The 21,236-nt window shown below is 53.2% G+C and overlaps 4 protein-coding genes across 4 annotated transcripts in view; 2 read left to right on the plus strand and 2 right to left on the minus strand.

Moving 5' to 3' along the window:
- The first annotated feature begins 525 nt into the window (after positions 1-525).
- CD3E (CD3e molecule) lies at positions 526-4,205 on the plus strand. Its single transcript, XM_027699554.1, has 5 exons — positions 526-704; positions 2,222-2,446; positions 3,053-3,205; positions 3,584-3,630; positions 3,937-4,205. Exons 1-5 carry the CDS (start codon positions 656-658, stop codon positions 3,991-3,993), a joined length of 531 nt encoding a protein of 176 aa, XP_027555355.1. The 5' UTR covers positions 526-655; the 3' UTR covers positions 3,994-4,205.
- A 1,768-nt stretch (positions 4,206-5,973) lies between these two features.
- LOC113975496 (T-cell surface glycoprotein CD3 gamma chain-like) lies at positions 5,974-8,155 on the minus strand. Its single transcript, XM_027699555.1, has 5 exons — positions 7,770-8,155; positions 7,135-7,344; positions 6,680-6,811; positions 6,523-6,566; positions 5,974-6,210 (listed from the first exon to the last, which is right to left on the minus strand). Exons 1-5 carry the CDS (start codon positions 7,840-7,842, stop codon positions 6,148-6,150), a joined length of 522 nt encoding a protein of 173 aa, XP_027555356.1. The 5' UTR covers positions 7,843-8,155; the 3' UTR covers positions 5,974-6,147.
- An 839-nt stretch (positions 8,156-8,994) lies between these two features.
- Positions 8,995-19,167, plus strand: ZW10 (zw10 kinetochore protein). Its single transcript, XM_027699539.1, has 16 exons — positions 8,995-9,114; positions 9,998-10,132; positions 11,011-11,112; positions 11,291-11,368; positions 11,457-11,616; positions 11,821-11,967; positions 12,400-12,591; positions 12,790-12,953; positions 13,169-13,351; positions 13,613-13,851; positions 14,771-14,842; positions 15,493-15,662; positions 16,209-16,339; positions 16,622-16,753; positions 16,981-17,183; positions 18,047-19,167. Exons 1-16 carry the CDS (start codon positions 8,998-9,000, stop codon positions 18,165-18,167), a joined length of 2,346 nt encoding a protein of 781 aa, XP_027555340.1. The 5' UTR covers positions 8,995-8,997; the 3' UTR covers positions 18,168-19,167.
- Positions 19,168-19,628: 461 nt separating this feature from the next.
- The window catches only part of TMPRSS5 (transmembrane serine protease 5), a 5,680-nt gene continuing 4,072 nt past the window's right edge, over positions 19,629-21,236 (minus strand). Inside the window, exons 9-12 of the mRNA XM_027699234.1 lie at positions 20,739-20,837; positions 20,295-20,437; positions 19,803-19,955; positions 19,629-19,637 (exon numbers count right to left, since the gene is read on the minus strand). Coding sequence (XP_027555035.1) covers positions 19,629-19,637; positions 19,803-19,955; positions 20,295-20,437; positions 20,739-20,837 — 404 coding nt within the window. The remainder of the gene's footprint in view (positions 19,638-19,802; positions 19,956-20,294; positions 20,438-20,738; positions 20,838-21,236) is intronic.

Raw genomic sequence — 21,236 nt, forward strand, 5'->3', positions numbered from 1 at the left:
GGGGCCAGGCCACTTCCACGCGGGAAGAGAGGAGGTTTAGATAGATATTAGGAAGAAATTCCTCCCTGGGAGGGTGGTGAGGCCCTGGGGAAGCTGTGGCTGCCTCATCCCTGGAAGTGTCCAAGGCCAGGCTGGACAGGGCTTGGAGCAGCCTGGGCTAGTGGAAGCTGTCCCTGCCCATGGCAGGGGGTAGAACTGGACAGTCTTTACAGTCCCTTCCAACCCAAACCATTCCATGGTTCTTTGTGAAGCTGTTTGCAGCAGCCTGAACTCCAGAGACACTCACTCCCAAAAGCTGCCAGGAAGGTCCTGACGGCAAATCTAATCCCCTCGTTCCTCCTGCTGCTCCCAGGGCAGCTGCAAGAGCTGCCCCGAGGCTTGGCCAGGCTGGTTGCAGAGCAGCCACCCCTCACTGTCACAGTGACGTCCCGTGCAGACCTTTTGAGCCTCTGCACTTCCTGACCTGGGCTCATTTCCCCACACGTGCCCCGGGGCTGCCTCAGCTGCTCGCTCGTGTCCCTGGGGACAATTCTGGGAAAGGATCCTGGGCCTCTTTCCTGTAACAGGGCCTTGAAGAGCCACCGTGCCCCATCGTGCCCCGCAGCGATGCCCGTGTGATGTGGTAGAGAAGAGCAAGACAAGGAGGGACACAAGGATGAGGTTGGAGCTGTCCTGGCCCCTCCTGGGGCTCCTGCTCTGGGCAGGTGAGTCTCCAAACTTCAGGCACCAGGGTTGGATCTCCAAGCTTCAGGCACCAGGGTTGGAGCTTCGGGCAGTGCGATCTCTGAGGTTCTGTTGTCTTAGTTTTATTTTTATGCTTTGTCCATGCACTTTTCTTAAACCATTTCGTGATCGCGGGTAACTACCTCAGTTCAGACTGGGTGGGATATCCCTGTGTGGTAGGAATTTCCACCTTACCAGTTTGAATGGAGCAGCTGCTTTAGGATGAAGTGCAGAGGGTCTGTAAAGACTCTAAAAAAAGCAGGTAACAATGAGATACGTTAGAAAGATAATTACTTGAGACATACTACAATAAAACTACAACTACTCTGACAATGTGCTGCAAATACCAACTGCTAACCTTTGGGAAGGTAGAAAACATCTGGTTTAGCAATGGCCTGTTCTTTTTTCAAATTTAAATTCATCCATCTAAAGAAAAAAGCATCAGATCACCTCCTCTCAGCCAAGTCCTTTGTCTGTGGCATTTCAAATCTACAATTATTTATTTACCTTACTTTCTGTTGACAAACGTGTTTAAAGGAAATCACAAACCTGATCCACACCTCCTAACAATGGTTTCTTTAATATTCCAGCTCCAGAGACTCCCATGGAGCTGGTTGTTTCCTACAGGACAGAAAAATCACCTAAATAAACTGTTTTACAGTGTTAAATCAAGGGTCAGAGTCCCACCCTCCAGTGAATTCACAGGGTTCTTACTGCAGAAACCAGGGAGGATTTTCCAGCAGTCTTTGCTCCATGATAATAAAGCACAGTTTGGGGGTGTACAGCTTGCAATAAGAACCCTTTTTCTAAACTGGGTCGGAAAATGATTCAAGTTTCCATTCTGTGTTAGTCTGTGTTAAAAATGGCTTCCAAGGGAAAAGGCTTAATTTCAAAACAACATCCTGTCCCACAAACAGAATATTTCTGCTGCCTTTAGCATGAATACAGGATCATAAACACCTCTTTCAAGCAGCTGAGTTCAGAAAGGATACCATGAAAGTAGGAAAGGTGCATGATATCAGTAGCTAAACTCAACTACTTAACACTTCTTATTCTTTCTTTTGTAGTTGGCACCACAGCTCAGCAGGGTAACTGTATTTTACCATTGTTCTTAACTACTTAGTAGTTAAAGACCAAATACCCCTCACAAGGGAGGACTAAAAGTCAAATAAAAATATTTGAATTTTGAGAACATTGTAGAATAGGAAAAATTCGCTGTTCATTAGTTGATAGTGATCTCACTGATGGAAAAATTGGCTGTCATAAATTGCCCTTAATTAGTACCAGTGGTCCCCAAGCAGGGCTGGGTTTTTTCAACAGCAACAAGCACTCATTATTTTAACACTCCTTATTCTCTTTGCAGGTGAAGCACAGGAGGGTAAATGAATTTTACCAACATTCTTAACTATATGACATAAAGTCTGCAGGAGCCTCAGGGCTGAGGACTAATAACTGGATGGAAATATTTGAGTTTTCCCCTTGGTTTCCTCTCTCATAGGCCTGTCTGCCAGTGAAGAATTCCTGGTGGAGATTTCGGGCACCACGGTGACAATCACGTGTCCCTTGACCGAAGATGATGTAAAGTGGAAGTCAACTGAGGGAACAACAGACCCCAGCAACGTGAGGAAGCACATTATAACAGACCACAAGAGCTCTCCCATCAACCTGAGCTGTTCTTCTGCCTCCAGTGGGACGAGCCATGAGCTGTACCTGAATGCCAGAGGTGAGAGAAACTCCCTCAGCCCATGGGCCAAAGCCTGCGTGGATCACATTAAATACTTAAAGGCATCTCAAATGGCACCAGACACCTGCATTTAGACAACCAAATCTTCTGGTTCCACTGTATATTTGAGTCTCCTGGACCACTGTTTTCCTAAGGGGAATTCCCCATCAGCCGGCTGGGAGGGAAAGGCACTGCCCAGCAGTTTGTGCTGGGAATTGTGCTGCTCTTCAAAACAAAGAGAGAAAACATGCCAACAAATTAAAAACAGAGCACAAACAGTGAGGAAAAATAAACATTGAGTGGAAGAGATTACCTGAAAACATAGTAAATTCTTCAGCACTTGGTGCTTTTACGGGAAGACCACTCTTCCTTCTGACACACCGAGGGTGAATGTGGTGCTGCTGAGGCCCTTCCCGATCTGTGAGGGTCTGAGAGCCCATTTTTGGCAAAAGGAATCTCCCCTTTCCTTTCTGCTTGCTCTTTTCTCCTTGCCACCCAGAGCTGTGTCTCTCTGCCAGCACCCAGCAGATGAGGGGGGGCCTGGGCTTTTCCTGCTGGGAGGGAAGGCAGCCCAGCTCTGAGCATCTCCACCTCTCCTCCTGGCAGTGTGTGCCAACTGCGAGGAGCTGGATGCCCTGACGGTCACAGGGATCATCGCTGCAGATCTCCTCATCACCCTGGGGGTGCTGATCCTGGTCTACTACTTCAGCAAAGGCAGGAAGGGGCGAGCAAGCCCCGGTCCTGCCTCTCGGCCACGAGGTAAGAGCATTTTCAGGCATCTCTGCTCTCCGTGGTGGCCACTGGGCACTACATAAAGCATCCTCTGCTCTCCCTGAGCTTCCAAGACCTCACCAAACAACCTCCTGCTTCCCACACCTGCCTTTGTTCATGGGATGGGAGCAGCTGCTTTGCCAAGTCTCCTGCCCATAAGAACCCGTTTCCCTGCTGTGCTGGAGCCAAACCCTGCACGGCAGATGCTCCTGGCAGCAGTTGGCTCTTTGAAAGCTCCAAGCTCATAATAAAGCCATGCAAGTTGACCTGTGGGTTCATGGCATTGCCCTGGAATCATTGTGGAAGTCCCTCGTGCTGTGTTACCTGAATCATCCCAGGGATCACCTCTCTGTGCCTCTGTTGCAGGTCAGAAGATGCAGCGTCCTCCCCCCGTTCCCAACCCGGACTATGAGGTATGGAGTGTTTTCCATCTCTCTGCTGGCTGGGGAGGGAGAGCAAGGTCTGGGAATTGGTAGCATTTGTCCTTTGGCAAAGCATCCAGTCAAGCTCCAAGCTCCCACAGGACTGGAGGAAAAGAGGTGTTGAGGGTGGAGCGCCTTCTCCTGGTGCTGCCACAGGGATCTGGGAGCAGAAGTGCAGCTCCCTGTGCTCTGCACACACCACACAGCAGTGCTGCACCTGCTCTGCTGTGTTTTCCCCAATGTGTTGCGTGGACTAAGATAAGGATTCCCAAACTAACATCTTTTTCCATCCCACAGCCCATCCGGAAAGGCCAGCGGGAAGTGTATGCAGGCCTGGAATCCAGGGGGTTCTGAAATTCCCAGGATGACAGGCTGGAAGCCATGGAAGCAGCAGCATAAGGGCTAAATGCTTCTGCCCAGCTCAGTGCCAGCTCTGCAGCTCTGCTGAGGCATTTTGGGGTCAGCCAGGTCAGGCACCCGCTGTCCCACCCTGGGGTGTGCTTTGGTTTGACACCAGGGAACAGAAACCTGCATTGGCAAGGGAAGTTTTCCTCCCCATTAAAGGACTGCAGCCTCACTCCTGGTTCCTGGCCTCCTTTTCACTCACACTCTCTGCTCCAGTTGCATGCTCTGGTTGTCCCTTCCATTTAATTTCTGCCCTGAGTGCCTCCCCTTCCCTCCAGTGCCTCCCTGGGCAGAGCGGGTCCTTCAGAGTGGCTGCCCTCTGACCTTGTCTAGATCTCATGTTCACAGCCTTATCTTCATTTGCTGCCTGGGACTGTAGCAAAAGGAGCAGAGGCATCATTATATTAAAACCAAAATGGCCCAGCAGCAGTGGGACAGGTTGAGAAGGGCCTGAGAGATGCTGTGGTGCCTGGGAACGTTTCTGGGCTGACACCAGAGCCACCCACGGGGCTGTTACCAGCAGAGCAGCAGCTCTGAGGAAAGGAAACAGCAGCAGTGATGGGGGCTGGGGGTGGTTTAACCCTTGAGTTTCAGTGTGGGGAGATAAACACCCAGCTCAGCCCCAGGATGCGGTTTGAGAGGCACAGCTGGGGTTACCATACAAGGCTCTGAGCAGCGAGCAGGGAGATGGAGAGATACGAGGAGCACTAACCCCCAGCAGCTCTGAAACCACTCTGGGCCACGTTCTCACCTCCTGCAAAACAGCCCTGCTCCAGGGGTGCCTGCTCAGCCCAGCCACGCAGCCCATTCCTCAGGTGGGATGGGAGAAGCCTGGACCACTCTGGGCGTGCAAGGTCTAAATTTTTGCTTCAGGCTCCACCCCGGTGCTTCTGCCACTGTTTGTGGGGTGCATAAATGTACAGGTTTGCCCCGTGTTTGCCCCAGCCAGTGCCATCCCACACACTCCTTATCTCAGTGGGATCAGCACCCACCCAGTGGCAACATCTCTCTGCCTCTGTGCTTACCTGCACTGGAGAGATATTTCTTTGTCCTTCCCAGGGTGAGGTGCTGAGGAGCCTCTCGCAGTCTGGCTCTTGGATTTGTGCTTCTCCTGCTCCTTGGGTGAGGTTAGCCACCTTTGCCCATTGCTTTGAGACCTGATGGTGGTGAAAGAGCTACAGACTAGGCAGTCTGCTGGTCACTTTTTTAATGAAGTCCTACCCAGATGGCTTTGCAGGTAACAGGCAGGTGTTGGCATAGTCTACCTGCAACGGCCACATGGGCCGACCCTTCACTGGAGCAGAAAAACCACTAAGACATTATTCTGCTCCTCTGAAGAGCAAAATGTTGCCGTGTAAGGACCCAACACTGTAGGAAAACAGGTCCTTTCCTTGCTCACTGCCCACAAGGCTGATCACACCCTTGTGATCAGGGCACCCACAGCTCTGCACAGACGGCATGTTGTTGCTGGGTCACAGATTTGTGGCCAGTTTTTACTGAGTGTTACCTCTTTGCTTCCTTTATACCCCTGAACACTGGGTTGCTTGAGTCACAGGGCACTTCTCAGCCTGGTCCTCCCTAAAGCCTGGCACCCAGATTCCGAGAAAAGCAGGAAAACAACCTACAGGTGTGTGCAACTGGCACGGGGGGGGGTGACCGGGTTTCTGAGGTTTCCAACTGCTGGCTGGTCCTGGCTGGTGTCTGCTCCCATTTTGACCACACTCAGACCACACTGGCTGTTCCTGCTCGGAGCTGGGGAGCACCAGTGTGCACCTTCCCAGGACCAGATCCCATCCAGTGTGCACCTTCCCAGACTCCAGATCCCATCCCACGTGCGCCTTCCCAGCATCCAGATCCCATGAAATGTGCAACTTCCCAGTGATCAGATCCCATCCAGTGTGCACCTTCCCCAGGGCCCTCGACAGAAGGGACAGAGCAGGGAGGCTGTGGGACAGGCTCATCTTTAATGAGAGGAATACAGAAGTGCAGGAGGTCATGGAATGAGCACAGTGCTACAAGCAGCCCAGCCTGGCACGGAGCAGGAGGGATGTCCAGGCAAAGCCTGTGTGCTGATGGAGTCACAGGCTCCAGAGTGTCCCCACCTCACTTGCGGGCCCGGGCGGGTGCCAGCCGGCTGTACTGCTCATCCTCCCGCTCTCCGAGGGGCTGCAGGGGAAAAAAAGGGGGAGATGAGCTCCAACCATGTCTGTCCAGCCCTGAGAGGGGCAGCTGGCCCAGCCCTCTCTTTGCCAAGCCTTTCCCAAGTGTCCCTCCCCACACACAGAGCTTAACACACACAGTAAGAGACGAGGTAGCTGAGCTTGCCCCGTCCTCTGGGGACAGGCAGCTGCCCCATCAGAGAGCAATATCCACCTCCAGGCATCGATTATCCCCCAGCAGACGTGTCCCCATGGACCCACAGTGTACAGAGGTGCTGAAGGTCCCCCCATACACACACAGGTGTGTACCCACACTCACCTGGTAGAGCTGGTCGTTGGCAATCAGGTTCTGCCTGTCAGAGGCTAAATGGAGAAAGGAGGCGGTCAGGGATCAGGGGAGCCACGGGCAGCGTGGTGCCTTTAAAACCAAACCCATCTGCAGCCCCTGGGGGTGCCCAGGCCCTGTCCCCCCTCACCTCGTGACGTGTGTCCCCTATCATGGCCAGTGACACAGTACACGGCCACTGCCAGCAGCGCCGTGGCCACGACGTCCGCGATCACGATCCCCGAGACGGTGGCAGCGTCCACCTCGATGCAGTTCTGGCACACTGGAAGCACAAAGGGACACGGACAGGCTCCAGTCCCAGGCCAAGAGAGACCTGGGATTGAGTTTGGCCTCTTGTGTGACCCGGGGCAGTGGCACAAGCTGCCGTGTGTCCCCCGGCACCCAGCGCAGGGCCGGAGAGAGGCCAGCAGTGCATCAGTCATGGCTCTAACTGGGGCTCTCATGGGGACACCACTGACAGGGGAACCTGCAGCAAACTGGGGGAGACACCCACAGACTCTGGGAAACCGGTAGTTCCCTCCAAAATTTTCCGGGGTGAAAACTCGAGGCAGTTCTGGCTCTAGAAAGCAGAGGTACAGCACCTACTTCGATAGTGCACCTGGAGCTTCCACTCTGTTGTCTCTCCTGCTCGACACGTGTAGAGGCCTCTGGGATCATCGTAAACTCCACCCAGCTCCAGCTGAGTTCCGTTTCCAAGCTCGTTCCCATCTTTCCACCACATAACTTGACTTTGTTCAGCTGCTGGACATTCCAAGAACACCTTCCCACTGACTTCTTTCACAATTATTTTAGCTTCTGTACCAAAAAAGAAAAAAGAAGAGAGAGAGCAGAGAGTTCACCGCTGAGTTATCAACCCTCACAGTGGTGCAGAACTCAGAGCTCCTTCATGGAGATGCTCAGGCTGTCCCTGAGCAGCAGAAAGGCCACCACAAACAAAAACCTCTGGGGAAAGCAGACTGTGTCGTTGCAAGGCAGTAACAGTAACAGAGGCAGCTCCAGGCTGTCACAGCAATGGTCTAGGGCAGGCAGAGCTGGCAGTGATCCCATCCTCACTGCACCCATTCCCTTTTCCCCATGGACATTTGGAACCTCACATCCAGGTGGAAAGCCCCACCAAGCCGTGGGGCTCCTTCCCAGCACCCTCCCAGCACCCCAGACACCCCGGAGCATCTCCAGGGACCACGGCGAGTGCCCAACTGCCCCGAGACCCAGTGACTCACCTTTGTCACCCCAGCTGGGCACAGCCAGGCTGGCCAGCACTGCCCAGACACCCAGGGCCCTTCCCCTCCACATGGCACAGAGGTGGCGGTTCTGTCCCCTGCTCAGAGAGCTCCTCACCACAACTGCACCACTGGCCCCAGATCTGCGTCAGGTGCCGGATGCCGGGGGCTGGAGCCTCCCTCCCCCGGCAGCTGGGGATGGCTGAGGTGCTCTGAGCCTGCCTCCTCACCCCAGCCCGGCCTGGCAGCCCTGGGAGGGCAGGGGAGGGCAGCTGGGGCTGAGGTGGTGGGTTCCCAGCAGCCACGGACCCCCCAAGACATCCAGCAGCCAGGGAGCCTCCTGCAGCCAAGGGTCTGTTCACGGCCATGGACCCCCAGGAGCCAGGGGTCCCCCCAAAGCCCCCACCATCCATGCATCCCCCACGGCATCCACCGGTCCCCTGGCAGCCACTGGTGTGCTCCCCAGCATCCACAGGTCCCCTCCACAGCCACGAAACTCTGCAGCAGCTGGGGAGACCCCAGCATTAACTTGTCTCCCGTCAGTCATTGCCCCCCAGCATCCCGTGGTGTCCTCCCAGACATAGACCTCCTGCACCCCCAAGTCCCCAGCATCCCCTGGTGCTCCCCTAACCATAGACCTCCAGCATCCACAGGTCCCGCAGCATCCCCTGGTGCTCCCCTAACCATAGACCTCCAGCATCCACAGGTCCCCCAGTAGTCACTGGTGTCCCCCCAGCTATAGAACCCCAGCAGCCACAGGTCCCCAAGCAACCATGGAGCCCCCCAGCATCCCCTGGTGTCCCCCTAACCAGAGACCTCCAACATCCGTGGAGCCCCCCAGCATCCCCTGGTGCCCCCCTAACCAGAGACCTCCAGCATTCGTGGAGCCCCCCAGCATCCCCTGGTGCCCCCTAACCAGAGAACTCCAGCATCCACAGGTCCCGCAGCATCCACTGGTGCCCCCTCCAGCCCTACAACCCCAGGACTCACTGGTGTCCCCCCAGCTACAGAACACTGCAGCACACGCGCAGACGCCAGCACCCGCACGCCCCCCAGCACCTCCGGATGGCCGCGCAGCACCCCCGGAGCCCCCCAGCCCGCACATATCCCCCGCACTCACCGCGCCCCGGCGCATCCGTCCCCCCGCAGCCTCGAACCCGCGGTCCCTCGCTGCGGCTCCGCGCCGCACTCTGGCCCGTGCCGGCCGCCGTAGTGGCACGGGGCAGCAATGGCGGCGCGCGCGGGCTCGCTGGTGGCGGCCGTGCTGGCCCACTCGGGCCGCCTCGACAAGGAGCACCTGGGCACCCGCGTCGGGAGGCTGTCCCGCCGCGTCGAGGAGCTCAAGGCAGGGCTGGGCACGGGGGGAGGCACGGGACGGGGTCACACGGCGGGGAGCGGGGCCGGCGCGGCCGAGGAACCGGTGCGCACCGGGGTGTCCGGCCCTGGGTCAGACTGGAGTGTTCGCCCTGGTCCGGAGCGGGGTGTCCGGCCCGGAATGGCCAGCCCTGGGTCAGTCAGATGAGGGTATCTAGCTTTGGGTGGGTCCAGGGCGTCCCACTAGCCCTGGCTCAGCCTGGTCAGTCCGATCAGGGTGCCCAGTCCTAAGTCAGCCCAGCTGTCCAGTCCTGGTCAGTCCGATCAGGGTGCCCAATCCTAAGTCAGCCCAGCTGTCCAGTCCTGGTCAGTTCGATTAGGGTGCCCAGTCCTAGGTGAGCCCGATCAGGGTGCCCAGTCCTAGGTCAGCCCATCTGTCCAGCCCTGGCTCAGTCCGGGGTGTCTCAGCCCTGGTCAGTCCGATCAGGGTGCCCAGTCCTAAGTCAGCCGAGCTGTCCAGCCCTGGGTCAGTCCGAGGTGCCCCTGTCTGTCCCAGAGTCTCTCCCTCCAGAGACATTCCAAACCCCAACCCCACCCGGTCGCTTTCCTGTGTCACTTGCTCCGGGTGACCCTGCCCTTGGCAGGGGGGTTGGACTGGGTGATCTCCAGAGGCCCCTTCCAACCCCAACAATTCTGGGGTTCTGTCCCAGCCCTGGGTCAGACTGGGGTGTCCAGCCCTGGTTCATCCCGGGGTGCCCCAACCCCTGGGCTGGACCAGCTGCACAGCCTGGTCAGTCAGATCAGGGTGTCCAGCCCTGGTTCATCCTGGGGTGCCCCCATCTCTCACCCCTGCTCCCAGCGGTCCTGCTCCCTTCTCCCCGTGCTGACGCTGTCCCCTTGCTCCCTCTCTGCAGGGAGAAGTCTGCAACATGATAAACAAGAAGTACAGCGAGTTCCTGCCCAGCATGCAGAGTGCAGAGGAGCTGGTGGCACAGGTGGATGGGCTGTCCAGCAACATCGACCTGCTCAGGGCGAGCATCGAGAACGAGGTGACTGCAGGGGGCATTTTGGGGTGGGTGGCAGGGCCTGGAGTTGGACTCGATGGTCCTTGTGGGTCCCTTTCCACTCAGGATATTCCACGATTCTGTGACTCTTGACTAAGTGACACCACCCCTAAGGAATGTCTTGAGGTGACACAGGTGTGTGTGACAGCAGGGTGCAAGCTAAGGGCTGTCATTAAGGGATTGTCCTGTTGCTGTGCAGGTGGGAAGGAGTGTCACAGTGTCCCTCCCAGAGAAGGACCAGCCCTGGCTGTTGCAGGGGGTGTGACACACAAACTGACCCATGTTGGTCCCACAGTGGTTTAGAGCAGAACAGGAACTCAAATCATACCTGTGCACATCCAGTGATGCCTTAAGGGGAACATGAGCAGCTCCTGCAGGTCAGATTGAAGACTCACACTCTGATTATTACCTCTGATGTCCCAGCATCTGGAGTTCTGCAGTGGTGTTCACTGAGAATTGACTTTTAGCTCAGTTCAAGCATCCTTGTATTTTATGTGGCTGTGCTGAAGAAACACTGAAGTAATGTTAACTGCATTTTAAGACTGAATTTCCTTACAGTGCCTTTAAAAAAACTGTAGTCTAGTAGGAACTGGATGATTTTTAAGGGCCCTTCCAACCCATTCTATCCCAAATCTTTGTTCACGAAGCCTAGCCATGAGTCCAACCCATTCTACAACTCTTATGTATTAAAAGAAAAACCCATCCTATAAGTGTTTCTAGTGCTTTTGAGGAGCAAAATGGATGGAGCCATTTTCCTCTTCACCAAATCATTCTAGTAACAGAAATACTCTAAATCTCATGTGTGAGAGGAAGTGTGCCTGATAACAATTGCTGCCAGCGAACTGAACAATTTGTTATTTTAGGTCCAGCGAGATCTAAATGTGGCTGTTGCTGAATTCACGGAGCTGAAGCAGCAGCTGGAGCGGGACACTCTGGTCCTGAGTGTGCTGAAAAAGCTGCAGGAGGTGAGGAGGGGAGGGAGAGGGGGCAGCTTAAAATCACACTCCTCAGTCTGAGACATCATTCTGGGCTTCTCTTCTGAACGTCTGTAACTCCCCTGTCTCTAACTGTGTAGCTTAAAAACTGTAGTGTAACAGCAGAGCTGTTGAATCTGTTCCATCCGGGTCTGTCTGACTGTTGCAGTTCGACAGAGCCATCAAAGAGCACAAGACTGCACTGCTGGAAAAGAAGTATGTTGCAGCAGCTCAGCAGCTGGAGAAGGTAATGGTGACTTCCTGAGCATAAACTGCATCAGTTCCCTAGCAGGGGCAGCACTGACCAGTGTTGTGTGTCTGATCCTCCCCCCCAGGCACGGGGCAGCCTCAGGAACCTGGAATCCCGCAAGGGCTTCGAGCTGAAGATCCTGAGGGCGCTGGGCACGGAGCTCACGGTGCAGACACAGAACATGCTCTGCCACCTGGGGGAAGAGTGGCAGAAACTCATTGTGTGGCAGCTCCCTCCTTCCAAAGGTGCTCACGGTTCTGCTTTGTCTCACTGGTTTTGCTGCGCTGTTTGAAATGCCTGTTTCCAGGCACCCACAAGATGGGAAATGCACTAAAACTGTTGGAGTAAGGTGGTTTAACAAGCTCTTTGTCTCTGAACATTGCTTCAGCTGCCACCTGAGGACTGAGTAGCTTCTCATATCCCATTCTGACAGAGCTCTTTGTGTTTAGAAAGCAGCCTGGAGGCAGTGGTGCACTCGGAGCTGCACTTACACACGATGCCATCCAAGGAGGAGGAGGTTGCTGGCCCACCTGTGGCGTCCGTGCTCCAGGCCTTGGCTGTCCTGGGAGAGCTGCACACCAGGCTGAAGGCTTTTGGTGAGACAGACCAGACAAACACAGCCCCAGTAGCCCACGGGGACAGGGGTTCAGGCTTGGGGATGGATCTTGAGGTCCAGGTCACTCCAGCAGTACACTGGAAAATCTTTCTCTCCTGGCTTGTGTTTCCCACGACTCTGAAGTAAATGCTGTGATTCTTATTAGTAGGAAAATATTTATCCTATTATTTACCTGGAATTATTTGTCCTTTCCTGACAATTCAGTATGCTTTTAATTTGTGACTGTGTGGTTTCACAGTCTGATGCTTGAAGAGTTTTACCTCATTAGCTACTCCCTGATACAGTTGATCAAGAGATTGTTTCTTCCACTTCATGCAGAGTCTCTACATCCAAAGTATCCAGGGCTGGACCTCACTCTAGCAAACTACCTGCCCTCTGCTGTTGGAAAACATATTTGTTTTCATTTTTTCAGGCCAGTTGTTGCTGAAATACATCCTCAAGCCAGTGATTTCATACCCATCCCTGCAGCCACTCACCGAGGAGCGGCCAGACGTGCTCATCCTGAGGTTTAAATGCGAGGAGCCTGCCTTGGATCAGTCCTCTCCCATGGAGGTTTTTGACAAGATCAAGCTTATTTTTGAAGCTCTCCACAAATACCTGCTAAGTAGGTAGCTTCTCCCTTTTGTAATTAGTCGATGATCAGCACCTTGTCCATGTAATTGGAGCAGAAGTTTCCAGAATACCTGGTTTTTAATCAATATTACATGTGAGGGAAATGCAAGAGGAAAGTCTTTTGAACTGGTGAAGGGTCTGGTCCAGGAAACAGGTGTATTAAGATCCATTTGTATTCTCTGGAATCCAGATGTGCCTCTCGAGCAGCCTGGGGAGGACAGGAAGGACGGCAGAGTCACGCTGGCGGAGCTGCTGGGGGAGCTGATCTGGGAAGAGCTCTCCAACTGCCTCGTTCAGAACTGCCTGGTGAACTCCATCCCCAGCAACAGCAGCAAACTGGAGCAGTACACAGAGGTGGGTCCCAAAAAATCCCTCCTCAGGAGATGCCAGGTGTCCAGTTTGAACACAGAGCCCCAGGTGGCCCAGGAGGACATTGTAGTGCTCGGTGCACTCTAAAACCTGTTGTCATCCCTTGCTTTCAGCTGAGTGGAAGTTTATACAAAATTTTAGTTTGGTTCTTTGACTTGGGGAGGCTGTGTTAATGTAAAACATGTGTCTGCTCTTCTCAGGTGATTAAATCCACAGAGGAATTTGAAAAGGCCTTAAAGAACATGCAGTTTTTGAAAGGAGACACGACTGACTTACTGAAATATGCCCGTAACGTCAACTCCCACTTTGCCAGCAAGAAGTGCCAGGATGTGATTGCAGCAGCCAGAAACCTGATGACCTCAGAAATCCACAACACTGTCAAGGTGATGCAACACACAGTTCTTCTGGAAAAAATAGGGGTTGGGGAAGGATTGTCTACAACAGTCAAGTCCTTTTTTTGTGGAGCACGTGGGATTATTTGGGGATCTTGGCAAACAACAATTTCTAAACATCTTTTAGTAGTGCTGCAAGTCTTGTGTTTATCTCGAGTCTTAAATCTCTGTCATTCAGTGCTTTGTAATCTTGCACAGTCTCCTCTCTGTGGGCTCCAAATTCCATTACACCTCACTCTTGTCTCCCCTCAGATCACACCCGAGTCCTGTGTAACCCTGCCACAGCTTCCTGACCCTGCGTCAGGAGATCACTCAAAGATGCAAAAGCCCTCCAACCTCCTGCACAATGGCACAGTGAATTTGGAGGGGGAGACCAGGCTGAGCCAGTACACCTTCTCCCTGCCCACCTGCCGCATCAGCTCCTCCGTGGAGCAGCTCATGGAGCTGGTTTATCAGACTCTCCTGGAGGCCACAGTCAGCACGGACCAGTGGTAGGAGTTACTGATCAGTAATCTGGGTGTCAGAAGCTCACTGCCTCTAGCAACACCAAGCAGCTGTTAATAGGTTAAAGGAACTTTAAAAGAATAGAACATACTTAAAAAATTAGAACCAGTCATTAAAGTTACTCTCACTGTGGCTGGTGGATGCAGCCCTGGGTTTGTGCAGGACACGGGTACAGCTGCAAACTCTTCTCCCTGCAGTACTGGGATGAAGCAGCCTTTGGAGTTGGGTTTTCAGGGAACATTCAGGTGCACTGCCTTGTATTTTAGCCATTAAAGCAGTGTAGCCACTGTAAAGTCCCCAGTGTGCACAACACAGTCCATGGCTTCATGGGAGAGAAGCTACTGCAGTGTCCACTTCACTGATTTATCCCACTGTAGCTCTCAGTTGTTTAGAAACAAATCCATCTCTTCTTTCCAAACCAAATGTTAAGTGCTGGCACCCATTGTGAGCAGAGTTCTTGCTGTCTTTGTGCTGGTGAAAGCAAAGAGCTCCAGCTCTGCAGCTGGCAGGGCTCTTGAGAGAAAACAAATATTGAGGACCATGTAAAGTGCACTTTAAAAGCCAGAGACCACAGCCCTGGAGCAGGATTGTTGCCCAGGTAACCCCTCAGTGGCAGAGAGAGGGCTGAGTGTTTGTGCACACCTGGTGAGGAAGGGACACTGTCCCCTTTGTTCCTGGGGTTTCAGATATCTCCCTTCTGAAGCTTTTCCACACTGACCTTCCAAGGTCAGCGCAGCCTCTGTGAGTTTTGCAGCCCGTTGACATGGCTGTCACTGATCCTGACAGTCCACTCTGTGCCAGTGCTTCAGTGCTCATAAAGCCCTGTTTTGAAGAAGGCAGAGGGTCACGTGTGAACAAGACATTAATGCCAGTGCCAGGCTGACATGGCCCTCATTTTCCCTGTAGCTGTGTGCAGCTCTTCTACTCGGTGAGGAGAATCTTCCAGCTGTTCTATGAAGTGGTGCCAACATACCACAAGTAAGTGTGCCTGTGTGTGTTCCCAGGGCCTGTGTTGAGAGGGAATAATGCTACTGGAATACTCCCACTTGGAGATTACTAAGGGCTTCCTCCAGCAGCAAAAAGCTCCTATTAATCTATTACTAAATCATACCTGTGCAAAGTAGGTGCTTGAGGGTTTCTGAGTTGCCAGTCCAGTGAGCAGGGGGATGGTTGAAGTTCTTGCATGGTTGTATTTTGTTTCCAGCCACGTAACTTTGACCCCAGGTCTGATGCACAGATTTTTAATGATGTTTTTCCTGAAAAAAAAAAAAGCAGCAATGAAGGGACAACGAAAGGACCCAATCCTGTCAGAGAACATTGGAGTGTTCCTGACAGGACTTCTCTCCCTTTTCCTCACCGTAACTTTGCTGTAACAAAGTATATTTCTGTTTGAAAGTCCAGGGCTAGAAAAAGAGTGGGATACCACATGGTTCAGATGTTCCTTTCCTGTGGGATCCTTTGGGAATGTGACAAGTTCAGTATTTTTATTCTGACTGATGCCAGTCAGGCCTCGCCCATTTTCTGCAACGCCTGCAGCGAGTTTCTCTGGGGTAGGCACAACTATTTTTTTTTAACAGATTAATAAATAAATACATTTCTTCCTTCTCTCTTCCTCCTGCCTGGGGCAGGGAGAGCCTGCAGAAGTTCCCCCAGCTGGCAGCCATCCACCACAACAACTGCATGTACCTCGCCCACCACCTGCTCACCCTGGGCCACCAGTTCCGCTACCACACCACCAACATCCTGAGCAACGGGGCAGCCTCCTTCGTGGACCTGGTGCCTGCCTTCAGGAGACTGGGTAACACCCTCCTGGCCCAAAACACACGCCTGGGGCATGTGGCAATGAACCCTGGCAGCTGGGGCTGAGTGGTTTGATGGAGGAGTGGCTGCTGACTCCCTGGGAGCAGGGCATCCTTATTAACATTTTCCAAATTGGGAAGTCTTGGCTCTTTGGAACCCAGCTCTTGTCCAGCACATAGTTCCACAAACTATATGTATTCCAGCACAATGTTTAGCACTATATTTGGGATCTGCTGCTCAGTCCTTTAATGTTTTCTTCAGTTTATCCTGTGGAAACAGATTCAGAGATAAGTTTGTGTCAGCTAACAGGAGTCATCCACACTTAATTCTGCTACTCTGCTCTTTTTCAGAAGTGTTGTAGCAATGCAAGCTGGACAAAAGCTTACTGGTTAAATTGGCTCTATGAGACTGTTTAGGGACTGGAAATTCGATTAAAAATAAAACACTATAGCAAGTTCATTATTCAGCAATTATAGTCATAAATAGGCACAGCAAATTTAGTAATTGCTTAATTGCTTCTCTCTGCTTGCTTTTCCTCCTGAAGGGATGGAGTGTTTTAAGGCCCAGATGCGAGTGCAGAAGGGGGAAATCCTGGAGAGGCTCTCAAGTGCCAGGAATTTTTCTAACATGGATGATGAGGAAAATTTCCGTGCAGCAAACAAAGCCATAAGGCAGGTAAGGAAGGCAGTCAAAGCCAGACATCCCTTTGTCTGCAGGTGTCCTGGGGAAGGTCCAGTGTGTAATCTCAGTCCTGTTTCAGCAGGGTGGAACTGTTAAAACAACTCTTTTCTGACATGTTTTTTATTTTTATCCTGGGCTGTGTCTTTAGCAGGATATTTCGTTGCCTTTTGCTTCTTTCAGCCTGGTTTCTGACCCTAAGTGGTCACCTTATCACTTAGTGCCTTTCCTAATGTTATTTTTGATAACATGGAGGTAACACAGAGCTGTTCATTCCAGGTATTGCATCAGTTGAAGAGGCTGGGCCAGGTCTGGCAGGATGTCTTCCCAGTGAACGTGTACTGCAAGGCCATGGGGACCTTACTGAACACAGCCCTGGCAGAGATTGTCACCAGGATTGTTGCCCTGGAGGTACCTGCTGGGGTGGATGTGCCAGCCCTGGGGTGGTGGGGACATTTGTGACCTGGCATTGTGACCTTGCTGGTCCCAAGGTCAGGTTTCAGGGGAACAGTTACCTTTCACAGGAATTGTAACTCTGTGTCCACGGGAAATGTTCACCACACCAAGTTTTGATTTCACTTGGCACTCCAAAATTAAATCTCCCTGCTCCAGCGTTAATTAAGTTTTCTCCATTGCAGGATATCTCTGCAGAAGATGCAGACAGGTTGTACTCACTCTGTAGGATCATGGTGGAGGAGGGACCCCAAGTCTTCACCCCCCTACCTGAAGAAGAGAAAAACAAGAAGTACCAAGAGGAAGTTCCAGTCTACGTGGAGAAGTGGATGACATTCAAAGAGCTGATGATCATCCTGCAAGCCAACCTCCAGGAAATTGTGGATCAGTAGGTGTCTTCCTTTCTCCCTTCTCAGTTGGTTCTCAGGAGCTGGGAAGTGTCTGACAGCAGCAGGGGCTGTCCAGAGGAAAGGCAGGCACTGAGCATCAGGCAGCTGCTCCTGGGACTGCTCTTGGGTGTTCACAGTCCATTTCAAGCTTGCCCATCATTTCCTGCAGCTGAAGGAAAAGGCAAAGTGGTAAAAACCAGGTGCTGTGGGAGAGCCAAGCACAGAGTGTTGGTGCATCCCCTTGGCTTCTCCAAGTTCAGGGGTGTCTCACAGGGAGCAGCCTGGCTGTCATTCCACCCGAGTGCCCTCTGCTTTTTAGGATGCTGTTTCTTGCTGATTTTTACCTTGCAAGGGGGGATTCATCTGAACTATCCCTGAGGATTTGCATAATCACTTCTGTTACCTTGGCTGGCAGGAGCTGGGCAGTCCCTGCTCACAGCTGCCTCACACAGAGCTCTGAAGGGCAACAAAACACCCTGTTCTCAGCAGGTTAAACCAGAGAGGCACCAGCCACAGGGAGGGCACAGAGGGAAGGCAGCTCCTTTCCTGGGCCCCTGGAACTGGGTTACTCACCAGAGGTTCCCAACTCCACTTCCACCTGGGCATAAACCTCTTTCTTGTGTTCTCAAGGAGGTAAATGGGAATTTTGCAGACAGGCTTTAGGCATATTTAGGAGAAAGAAAAGGTACTGAGTGCAGGAATCACCTCACAGCCTGGTGCTCTGTGTACCTGGCTAAACAGTTCTGGGCTGGGGCTGCACACATACCTGGTTGGTGACCACTGGAACAGCTCCTCAGAGGCTTGTCTGAATGTGCCATTCCCGGGCAGTTTGGTTAAATAAAGCTCTTTCTCTCCCCTGCAGGTGGGCAGATGGGAAGGGCCCTCTGGCAGCCGAATTCTCAGCACCTGAAGTGAAGAGTCTGATCCGAGCCCTGTTCCAGAACACAGAAAGGAGAGCAGCAGCACTGGCCAAAATCAAGTAACCCCACGTTTCCACCTGCACTTTGCAGCTTCTGATAAAGCAACAGCAAACCAAGACTTTCAGATATTTTTTGATTTGACCTTTATTTGTACTGGTGTAAAAAAAATATCAGAATTGGGTAAGTGCTTCGCAGAGCTTGGCTGGGGGAGAAGGAACATTTCTAACATTTCCTGGCTCAGTGTTTGAGGGGCTGGGAGTCTGGGACCAGGAGCTCACAGGTGAGGAACACACAGACACTGACTGCCAGGCACCTCCTGCCACGCTCCCCACAGCAGTTCTGCCCAAATCCAGGTTTTCCTTCAGGAGCTGCTGGGTGTCCTGGAGAAGGAGAGATGCTTTTGCTGATGTTTGCTAGTTCCCATTCTCTAGGATTTCATCTTCCTGTTCAGGCCAGCATAGGAAAATAAATCAAACCTTGTATCCAGCATCTCTGTGAGCACAGGCACTGCTGCCAGACGAGCCTCCCATGTGAGGTGCTGTGGAACCTCATCTCAGACTGGCCTCAGGGTCCTGGAGAGGGGTTTTATTGCTCAGCAGTGACTCTCATCTATGCAGTTCTACATCAGGGGGCCTGGAGCCCCTCTCTGTCTTACCTCTTCTGTCCCTGCAAGTTCCATGTGAAACCCACACGCTCTGAGAGCTTTTGCCATCCTCCCAGGAATGCTGAAGTGCCAAACTTAGCTCTTTCCCACCTCAGGTTCTCCTGAGGGACAGACCTCAAGAGAGCAACAATTTAGGGGGGATTTGGGGAGAGGAGATCCTGTGCAGAGTGAACTGCTGATCAAGTCACAGGGTTTTGCACAAGTAGCAAAATTCTCTTATTTCTCATGGAAAATATCTCAAAACTCACTTAGAATTTTTCAGTCTCGCTTTACCAGCCGTAGAAGCCAGTTCAGCTCCTTCCTTTGTGTTTTTGTTGGCTGTGAGCTGGGTAGCTCTGGTGTCTTTCTGGTATTATATTTTCTGTCCTTTTAGAACAGTGATAGAAGTGTAAACCAATGTAAAAAGGGAATGAAAGGTGCACTCGTAGCATTGTCTTTTTCAGTCACAAAAGGCTGTGGTTTAGATTTTGAGAAATGTACATTTAATTAAAAAACTCACTGAGAGCATTCACTTAAATTAGCCCAGAGGCCAAGATGCTGCATATGTGGAGCAAAGTTCTTTTCTTCCCCTCCCAGTGATTCACCCAAAGGCTGAGAGTGTTGCCCTCACACTGACATCTCATAGGATCCCCTGTCCCTTTACACACAGCAATCCAAAAAAACCCACCTATTTTGAAAAGCACCACTTCTCCCATGTTTATTGTTCACAGAAATGTAATTTGCTATTTTCTTTAATAAACTATTTATACTGAGCACGTTTGGGGTTCTGTTCAGGTTACAGTGACAGGATGAATCAGTCCCAGACTCATTACATGGAGAGGACAAAGTGTAGCTCTGTGAAGTTCCTCCTTGCCTGATTTCTAGTAGATCTAATAAAATAAACAGAAAGAGGAATCAGTGCTATAGGAGAGGTCATCCCAGAGGCTCGTGGGTCAAGGGGAGTGACACAAAGAGTTCAGTGGGATGCTGGCACTGGGGTTTGTCTGGGGAAGGTGCAGGGCTGTAGGGTGGGCTGGGCACACACCAGGGCTTACCTGAGTGACCTGGTGAACCCAGGGCAGGAGCTGGGCCACGTTGGTGTAGACCCCGGGGTGGTTGGGCTCAGCACAGCCCTGGCCCCAGCTCACGATCCCCACCAGGCGCCACGTGGATCCATCCCAGCACACGAGGGGGCCCCCACTGTCCCCCTGGGGGGCAGAGCCGGGGCTGAGGGAGCTGCTCTGACCCCTGGGCAGGTCAGGCAGGTCACAGAATCCCAGACTGGTTTGAGTGGGAGTTAAAAGTTCATCCAGACCCACCCCTGCCATGGGCAGGGACACCCTCCACTAGCCCAGGTTGCTCCAAACCCCATCCAGTTGGACAAATTGGACACTCCCGGGGGTGGGACATCCAAAATTGGTCAGCCTGCCTCCCCAAGGACCTCGCCAGGCTGCTGTGTCCCAGCTGGCCGTGTTCCCTCAGCCACACAGGAGGCTGGCAGGTGGATCCATGCACACCCCCAGCATTCCCAGTGCTCCCAGCGTTACCTGGCACGCGTCCACCTGCCCGCGGGGGTACCCGGCACACAACATCCTGGCAGTGAGCTCCCCCGGGTACATGCACGAGCTGTTGCACCTCCGGGTCCCGATCAGAGGCACCAGGGCCTCCTTCAGCGTCCCGGCCACCTGCGCTGGGATGGGCAAAGAGGGGCCAAGAGGGACAAACAAGGTCTGCGGGGAGCAGCAGGGGAGAGCAGGGCACTAGCTGGGGAAGGCAGAGATGGGGAATTGGGATTACTTCATGGAGTTGGTGCAGCCAGGCCCACAGGATCTGGAGGTGCAGGGGTGCAGGCTGCTGGAGCAGGGGTGGGATGAGGGCAGGGGGTGCATTTGGAAGCTCACATGTGGATTGGAAGGGGCTGGATGGGGCAGTGGGGAGCAGGGGGAAAGTCTAGGGCAGTGCTGGGGGACAGGGACGAGGTGGGAGCTCACCTTGGTCAGGGGTGGTGTAGCCCCAGCCAGAGACCCAGCACTGCGTGCCCTGGAGCAGGTCCTGGTGGGAGGGCGGCAGGCACACGGCTCGGATGGCAGCTGGGGAGAAGGGGACAGGGACAGTGCCAGGGCAGCGGGGACAGCTCTGCCAGGAGCAGCCAGGGAAGGGCTGCAGAACCCTCAGCCCGACTCAGAGAGCAGGTCTACCCAATGAGCCCGGAGGGCAGGTCCACCCGCTGCGCTGGGACACCAGGTCTACCCGCTGGGTCGGGACAAGAGGTCTACCCGCTATTGTCAGACACCAGGTCTACCCGCCGGGCCTGGACAACAGGTCTACCCCCTGTAATTGGATACCAGGTGCACCCGCTGAGCTCGGACAACAGGTCTACCCGCTGTGCAAAGACACCAGGTCTACCCCCTGGGTTCGGACACCAGATCTACCCGCCGAGCGCGAACAACAGGTCTACCCGCTTTAATCGGTCAACAGGTCTACCCGCC

Source organism: Neopelma chrysocephalum, unplaced genomic scaffold, assembly GCF_003984885.1.
Source record: "Neopelma chrysocephalum unplaced genomic scaffold, ASM398488v2 Primary Assembly neopelma1_138, whole genome shotgun sequence".
Taxonomy (NCBI): domain Eukaryota; kingdom Metazoa; phylum Chordata; class Aves; order Passeriformes; family Pipridae; genus Neopelma; species Neopelma chrysocephalum.

Bases quoted from the DNA above. Each gene is read 5' to 3' on its own strand.
- CD3E (XM_027699554.1), top strand. From the start codon at position 656: ATGAGGTTGGAGCTGTCCTGGCCCCTCCTGGGGCTCCTGCTCTGGGCA. The intron at 2,447-3,052 runs GTGAGAGAAACT...TCCTCCTGGCAG, and splicing joins GCTGTACCTGAATGCCAGAG to TGTGTGCCAACTGCGAGGAG. The intron at 3,631-3,936 runs GTATGGAGTGTT...TCCATCCCACAG, and splicing joins TTCCCAACCCGGACTATGAG to CCCATCCGGAAAGGCCAGCG.
- LOC113975496 (XM_027699555.1), bottom strand. From the start codon at position 7,842: ATGTGGAGGGGAAGGGCCCTGGGTGTCTGGGCAGTGCTGGCCAGCCTG. The intron at 7,345-7,769 runs GTGAGTCACTGG...TTTTTGGTACAG, and splicing joins GCCCAGCTGGGGTGACAAAG to AAGCTAAAATAATTGTGAAA. The intron at 6,812-7,134 runs GTAGGTGCTGTA...TTGTGCTTCCAG, and splicing joins GCTCCAGGTGCACTATCGAA to TGTGCCAGAACTGCATCGAG.
- ZW10 (XM_027699539.1), top strand. From the start codon at position 8,998: ATGGCGGCGCGCGCGGGCTCGCTGGTGGCGGCCGTGCTGGCCCACTCG. The intron at 11,113-11,290 runs GTGAGGAGGGGA...TGACTGTTGCAG, and splicing joins TGCTGAAAAAGCTGCAGGAG to TTCGACAGAGCCATCAAAGA. The intron at 11,369-11,456 runs GTAATGGTGACT...CCTCCCCCCCAG, and splicing joins CAGCTCAGCAGCTGGAGAAG to GCACGGGGCAGCCTCAGGAA.